At 52.0% G+C, this 7,691-nt stretch overlaps 2 protein-coding genes across 2 annotated transcripts in view; both read right to left on the reverse strand.

Moving 5' to 3' along the window:
• Positions 1-459, reverse strand: part of FDXACB1 (ferredoxin-fold anticodon binding domain containing 1) — a 4,956-nt gene extending 4,497 nt beyond the window's left edge. The window contains exon 1 of the mRNA XM_057386782.1: positions 34-459. Within this exon, the coding sequence (XP_057242765.1) occupies positions 34-205 (172 nt within the window). The 5' untranslated portion in view covers positions 206-459. The remainder of the gene's footprint in view (positions 1-33) is intronic.
• Positions 460-3,131: 2,672 nt separating this feature from the next.
• CRYAB (crystallin alpha B) lies at positions 3,132-6,218 on the reverse strand. The gene is made up of 3 exons (XM_057386783.1): positions 5,827-6,218; positions 4,444-4,566; positions 3,132-3,466 (listed from the first exon to the last, which is right to left on the reverse strand). The coding sequence occupies exons 1-3, from the start codon at positions 6,022-6,024 to the stop codon at positions 3,263-3,265; spliced, it is 525 nt and encodes a 174-aa protein (XP_057242766.1). The 5' UTR covers positions 6,025-6,218; the 3' UTR covers positions 3,132-3,262.
• Positions 6,219-7,691: the final 1,473 nt, after the last annotated feature.

The raw sequence follows: 7,691 nt of genomic DNA on the forward strand, positions 1-7,691 counted from the left end.
CGCTGTCCCCGCGCTCCCGGGGCGCGCACCCACCGCTGTCCCGCAGCCGGCGGATGCTCCGCTCCGCTCCCCCGCGTTCAGCCACCTCCTCCTCGCTCTCGTAGCAAGTGGCCACCACCTGCGTGCCCGGAGYCCCGCACAGGGACGCGGCGAACGAGAAGTTGCCCTCTCCGAGCAGCAGGACGCGGCGGAGCKGCGGTCCCATGGTCCCGGCACCGCCACCGGCGCTCGGAGCCACCGGCGCTCGCTCATGACGTGGGACCCGGTCAGTGGCCACTGCTGGTGGCGTCGGGTGGCCGCGGGCATCCCCGGGCACTCCTCGGTAGCCGCTTGCCCGGCCCCGGGTGCGGGGAGGCGGCGGTGACCCGGTGGAGGATGAGCGGCAGCATCGCCGGGAACGGGAGGGGTTCGGGAGCGGGGATTGGGGGCGCTTTACCGGCCAGCGCAACAGGAAATGGGTGTTACGTTATTTAAAATTAAAAAAAAAAAAAAAAAAAAAAAAAAAAAAGGCGGAGGAATGGTAGAATCGCAGAATCGCGGAATGGTTTGGGTTAGGAGGGTCCTTAAAGCAATGGTTTCTTTCCATCTCTCCTGGAAAAATACAATAGGTCCTTCTCCTTTCCAGGCTCAAAACCCACAATAGGTCACCTTAAAACCCTCTCTTTTCCAGGCTCAAAAACCCAGAATAGGTCACTTCAAAACCTTCTCTTTTCCAGGCTCAAAACCCACAATAGATCACTTCAAAATCTTCTCTTTTCCAGGCTCAAAACCCACAATAGGTCACCTCAAAACCTTCTTTTTCCAGGCTCAAAAACCCAGAATAGGTCACCTCAAAACCTTCTCTTTTCCAACAATCCCGATTCTCTCAGCTTTTCCTATAGCACAGGAGTTCCAGCCCTATAATCAACTTGGAGGCCTCCTCTGAACTCGTACCTGCCCCTGCAATTGGGGCACTTTGCAATATTTGTGCTGCTTTAATTCCCAAAGGAGGGGAGGAGAGCCAGACAGAGAAGAAAAAGAGATGGGAAGCGGTGGGAAGGTGGTGGAAGCATCGTTTGGTGTCAGATAATTGCAGAYGTAATCAAGGTGTAATAAGAAGGTCCCTAATTTCTCAACAGGGTGATACAAGGTAAATTAATTACCCTGCCTCACAGAGGTGTTTATGCACATGCCTTTGAGAAGAAAGGAAATTATGGGATAAAATGTGCACGACAGCCAKGCTTGGGTGTCTCCTGCTCTGTTTGTGCTCCCACAGGTGCTCCACAGGGCAGGGACAGAGTTCCACACGGGTAATGACAGAGGGATGTTTGGAATGGGCAAAGGAGAGCTCYCAGGGTCCCTGTGGCCTTGGGGGAATAATTTTATCTATTTTAAAGGGCGGGGAGGTGTCCTGGAGAAGTGTTGGGTACTGACACATGCAGGAAAAGAGTTACCACATGACCTTCCCATCCCAATAATTAAAAAAACCCTCTAAACTTATATCTAGCCATGGYAAAGGCGAGTTTTCCTTTTCAACACACGCACTGCTTTGAATCAGCCTGCTCCAAATTACAAGGGAAACATCAGAGAGTGGATTTGACGTGTGCAGAAGTGTTGGATGTGAGGAGCTTCTCGGAGGTGTTTGTGCCTGGAGATGACAGGGATGTTTTCTGTCATTCTCTGCGTGTTGGGCTGTGCTCCTGGGCCACCCCAGAACAGGTATTTCAGGTCACTCAGGGAGTGGTTTTGCATTTCAAGTATTCTCGACTGGCTGACCTCATCCAGTTTGAGCTTTCACTCAAAATGCCCATTTCTTGCTGCTGATTTGAGCCTAACAAAACCCCGGGCTTTGGAAAATATTTCCCTCAGTTGGCCTTTCTGGATATATTCTTAACATTTCACGTTTGCTTCATTTTAACATTGATTCTTTTAGGATTTGAACAAAAACTTCATTGATTTTCAGGCCACCACTCAGAGCTGGRAGCTCCTTTGTGCAGTTCAGCTGTTCAGCCCTGCTGCTCTCCGGGTTTCCAAATGGAGAAAGAAAAGAAGGATGCAGGAAAAGCAACAGAAACCTTCAGGAACTCTTGGTACAGCGATTTCCTTCCAGCACAAAGAYCCGTCACACATGAAAGCCGTGTGGAAAATGTTCTTGCTGCTTTTTAATCTGYGTTGTTTGTAAGCTCTGTGTGTGTCTGTGGTTTTCTCTGGAGTGCAGAGGTGGCTGTGCCTGGCCAGACARGCCCAATTAACACCTCAGCTCATTAGAACCAGCTAAGAGGAAGCAGCACACCTTGGAAATGAGGTGGGATTGGGGGTGTTTGACAGTGACCCCACATCACAGAGCGCTCATTTGATTTTTCTCACCTACAGCCACAGAAGAAGAAGGTCCTCCCTGCTCATCTGAGGGGTAATGAGATCCTTTCTAATAAAACTTTTGTCTTAGCAGGGATAAGGARCATAGAAAATAGGTCAGGTCATGACTGAGTCTGGCGATGTGTGYGACAGATCTGTGGCCTTTTTGAAGATGAATTTCACAAACTCAATTCCAGCAATCCAGATTTCCCTTTGTACCCCTTTGAAGAGAGGTGCTAAGCAGATGAAGMTGCTGGGAAAGGACTTTAGTAGTGGTTTGTACCACTCAGCAGCGCTGGCAAAAATCAGATTATTGCTGCAGACATCAGACCCTGCTCCCTGTCTGAAGAGCACTAACACCAGGCTTTCAAAGGGCGGTGATTTGCATCACCAGGGCAGGATGTTTCTCTTCTCTTTGGGCAGATTTGTGTTTACTGCAGCCCAGCCGGGTGCTTCTCCATTACCTGAGTCATTATAGAGATTTAAGATACAGCTTTCTTCCAGCCAGCTGTTATCAAATACATTTCAAATGGGTTTCAATTGCCATGGAGCTGTTTTACCAGTTTAATCTCCACGGGAGAAACTCCCCTCTCGCTTGTGAAACGCTCTGAAATCCTCTGGCAGCGTTGGAGGGAGAGAGAACACAAGGTGTGATGAGCAAAGTGCTTCTGGAAAAGCACTCCTGGACACACCTGACACCCAAAAATGATATTCCCCTGCGCCTTTTATCCACCTTTCTCAACTCAACCTCTCCCTCGCCCTCAGCGCCCCGAAACAAATCAATCCAAACTGCTTCTCCATGGTTTATTCGTTAGTAAACTTACTCAGCATAAATAACAGGAGCAGCCATTCAGCACAGCCGGCATCTGGTGGAGGAGAGGGCTCAGGAATGGCTCTCCAGGGTGACTCTGGAGCTGCAGAGCTGCCTCTATTTCCTCTGGGCCCCTGCGATGGCCGGTTTGTCCTCGCGGGTGATGGGGATGGTGCGCTCGGGGACGTCGCTCTGTTTTCGGGGAGCGCTGACGGTCAGCACCCCGTCCAGGGAGAGTGATGATGTGATGGTCAGCGGGTCCACGTCGTCRGGAATCCGGTATTTCCTGTTGAACTCCCTGGCGATGAAGCCGTGCTCGTCCTTCAATTCGGGAGGGATGGGAGAAGCGGATTTTAATGAGAAATATTCACCCGGTTCCATCTCAACCTCCTCCAGCTCAAAGGCTGAGGCTGGGGAGGGGTGGCTTTGAAAGGAAAGGTTTTCAGGGAGGTAAAAGGGTTTGGAGAYGAGCTGTTTTCTTTAAAAGCCAAAGTGAGACAGCCCTGCTTGGGTGCACACTCGATATTTACAGRAGGAGCTTTGTGTCCCACCCTTTGCCAGGCAGAGGCTTCCCTGAGCTGTCTGGGATGGCATTTCTGAGATGGAGCAGCACCAGAGCTCCCTGGAGGATCCCTGGAGACCCTCACTGCTCAATCTCAGTGCTTGCTTATGTTCTTGGCCAAAAACCAAAAAAATATCCCAGCGTTTTGGCCAGGATTGCAGGCTCCCACCCGCTGAAGATTCCCTGGCTGGCACCTCCAGAAACTCCTGGGGATGGCAATTCCAGGGGTGGAGCTGCTTTATCCCTCTGCAGGGAGGTGGGGACAGGGGATGGAGACTGGGAAAGGCTGTTCAATCCAGCTCTGGGCATGGCTTTGGGTTYCTGCTGCCCAGTGTCCGCACAGAGAGCTGTGAGTGACAGCAAAACACAGCTTTTAATGATTAAAGATTGATGGTTGGGCCTAGGAAAGGTAACACAGAAGGCACTGCGCCGATTCATTGCGTGGCTCAATTTTTACAGCTCATTTTTAGCTCGCTGGACACCTTCCTGCATTCCTGGCCTCTCCCCAGAAAGAAGGGAAGCCCAAAAATGCCCATTTCATGCTGGTTTTCCAGTTCAGCTCCCAGTTCACGCCACATCAGCAATAAACCTCCACCCACCCTCTCACTGCCCCAATTGGGATCCTCTTGGGGGGGGATTTCACAGAGCATCTTGATTAAAAAAAATCACAAATATTTGAGGTGAGCACAGGATTGTTCTGCAGTTCCCAGAGGTGAAAAAATCAAAGAGGAGGTACCTGGCGCTCCTCGTGCTTCCCGTGGATCTCGATCATGTCCCCGAGMACCTTCACCTTCAGCTCCTCGGGGGAGAAATGCTTCACGTCCAGGTTCACGTAAAATTTGTCCTTATCCAGTCGCATCTGCAGAAACRAGGAGGTGAATTCAGGRAAAAAGGGGTGRGAAAGGCTCTCAGAATGMRGCAGGGCAAGCCTAAAGCTGGACCYTACAMGCACAGACTGAGCTTTATTTGGGATCTGGTCTGAGTGGCTCTGTGCCTCGCTGGCCTTGCATTAATGCCCATCACTGCAGAGCCTGAGATCCTCAATCTGGATTTGTTAAAACTGGTTCCTTAGTTAAAACTGGTTCTTTAGTKGAAACTAAAGAAACTTCAGTTAAAAAACTGAACTTAAGTTTAAAAACTTCAGTTCAAACTGACTATTTGAAAGTGATTCTTTAGTTAAAACTATTTAAAACTGACTCTTTAGTTAAAACTGACTATTTAAAACTGATTGTTTAGTTAAAACTGACTCTTTAGTTAAAACTGACTATTTTAAACTGACTATTTAAAACTGGCTCTTTAGTTAAAACTGACTATTTTAAACTGACTATTTAAAACTGGTTCTTTAGTTAAAATTGACTTTTTAAAACTGATTGTTTAGTTAAAACGGAGGGATTTTTTTAATATACAATAATATATAAAAATAAAATAATATTAAAAAAATAAAAGTCTTTATTTTGGCTGCTTTGATGGGCAGCCAGACCCAGGTCACCAAACCGAGGGGAGCATTATGCAAGGATTACAATAATGCTTTCACTCCTTCTGCTTGGAATAGCTCCACGAGCTCCTTGTAAATAAGACAGTTGACTTGCAGGACAGGCAAAATCCTCTTGGCTCAGTCTCTGGAGCAAGGAGGCGCCTGCTCCGTGGTTCTCTGGGTCCTGGATCTTGTTAAAACTCTGCTTTTCTGGGCAGATTGTTTAAAATAGGCCCCTTTTCCCTCAGCAGCCTGCGCTGCCTGACAGGAGCATCTCAGTGCCCCTGTGCCCTTTGCTTCTCGGGTGGGATGGGGCTGAAAGTTTGRCACAGCAGACTGGGAAATSASGRAAATTAGGSMATTTTGGGAAATTTGGGAAATTAAACTCCTCCTTTCTTCTGCCAGCTCCTGGGGTCATCTGCCCTGCTCACTGAGCTCCGTTCCCATCACTAGAGCAAGGCTTGCCTCATCCCAAACCATGCAGAGGCACAAGCACAGCGCCCTTTTCCCCAACCTTTTTCCTGAAAAAAAAAACCCGAAAAAACACCTGCAAGCAGCTTCCAAAGCTCTCTGCTCTCCTGGGCCTCCAGGGCCACCAGGCTGTGCCCCCAGCAGCCACAAAGAGCCCCGAGAAGCAAATGTTACCTCCGAGAGTCCTGTCTCTAGCCAACTGGGCATCCGCAGGATGGGGGAGCGCATCAGGAAGGGGCTGAAGCTGGGGGACACGGGGAGCAGCTCTGACTCGGGCAGGTGCTCCCCGAAAATCTGGTCAAAGATACGGCTCGGTGCCAACCAGGAGAAGAAGGGTCTGCGGATCAGGGGGTTGTGGATGGTGATATCCATTGGAGAGCGCTGGAGGAGCCTGGCAAACGACGGAGCCGCAGTGCGGTGGCGGCGGCGTGGGACAGCTTTATACCCGCGCAGCTGGCCTGGCCTTCCACCCCCCCGAGGCCTCTTGAACAGTGGTGTCAGGGATTTTATTGTCCCACTCCTGGGCTGGGCCCTTCGGCGGTGCCCAGCTTGCTGTCTGAGGGATTTGAGCTCGCTGCTGAGGAGGAGGGGGAAGGGGAGAGGAAGGGAAGGAGTCCAATGGGGCAGCAAGGAGCCCCGAGTGCCCGGTGCCCGCCCCGCTGCCCACGTGCTGTTTATGGGCACGGTGCCGGCCTTGGCCGCTGCCCACGGCTGCTCGGGATGCCAGGGGATCAATGCTGCTCCTATCTTTGGCTCGTGGTGATGGTGACAAGGGGCTGTTGTTCCCCRGAGCCCAGAGAGCCCTGGAGATGGGGCAGGGAAGGGCTCWGCTGGGGTGGCCCTGCAGCYCAGGAGCCTCACTGCTCTCRGGGTGAATKRRAAGGAAGGATGGAGCCCTCCACCAACGCTCCTCATCCTCTGTCCAGCGCAGAAAATGCTTTTCTGGAGAGAAGATCCCCACACTGTGACCCCAGAATAACCTGGGCATGGTCACAGCCTCCATGGGGTGCAGAACACCCCTGTCTGCCCCAGCCCCTGCACCAACCCCATTTCCTGCAGCTCTTCTAATAATTCACACACTGATTTTAATTCCTGCCTCTCCCATGAACCCAAATCACAGGAATGGGCTCAGCCTAGCAACTGTTGAAGGGCAAGAGCTGCTTTGACTCTGAGAGCTCACAGTTTAAACAGAATTTCTGGCTCAGAGGCACTGCCAGCACTGCCAGCCCTTTGCAAAAGGCTCTGAGCCTCTTCCTCTCGGTTTGCCCGCAAGGACAGGGAGCAGGATTTGCTCTGTGCAGCAGCCCGGGCCATAAATACCCTCTGCAAGTCCCCATGACATCAACAGCCCTGCACCTGCTGTCTCGCCCTGCRGGGCTCAAGGAAATCTCTGCTTTCAGGGTGTGCAGAGCTCAGCTGGGCAGCAGCAGCAGCAGCCCCCAGCCCCGCTTGGTGGAGCTGGCTTTGTGCCAAATTCAGAGCCGGGATTAACTGGCGATGTCTGGCACCAGCGTTGTCCCAGCTCCCACGATGCTGTGCCAAAGCCCAGGGGAAGGGAAGAGCGTGGGCAGCCAGAGTGGGTCAGGATGGGGGCAGCAGCAGCGGGGTGTGGGTCCTGTCTGACCCCCTGCATCCCTTCATTACTGCAGGAACACCAGAGTTGAGCTCAGCTTTTGGGAGAATTGAGCCCAGCTTTTGGGAGAATTGAGCTCAGCTTTTGGGAGAATCAGGCTCCTTGTGCAGGGGCCAGGAGGGGCTGGGCTGAGCCCCAAATTCCCCGAGGGGCAGTGGGTGCGGACAGTGCCTTAATTTCACAGCCTGAACGAGCACCAGGAACCCTCGGGGCCACCAGCACCAGTGTCAGGAACACCCTGAGCCTCTGCTGGCCCTTGCTCTGGAGCAGCAGAGCGTGGCTCTGTCCTGTCCCTCTCTGAGCCCCCCATTCCTGGCTCTGTCCTGCTCCCTCTCTCAGCCCCCCAGTCCTGGCTCTGTCCTCTCTCAGCCCCCCAATCCTGGCTCTGTCCTGTCCCTCTCTCAGC

The sequence above is a fragment of the Malurus melanocephalus genome, unplaced genomic scaffold, assembly GCF_030028575.1.
Source record: "Malurus melanocephalus ecotype Western Australia unplaced genomic scaffold, MMel_1.1 scaffold_1051, whole genome shotgun sequence".
NCBI classification, from domain to species: domain Eukaryota; kingdom Metazoa; phylum Chordata; class Aves; order Passeriformes; family Maluridae; genus Malurus; species Malurus melanocephalus.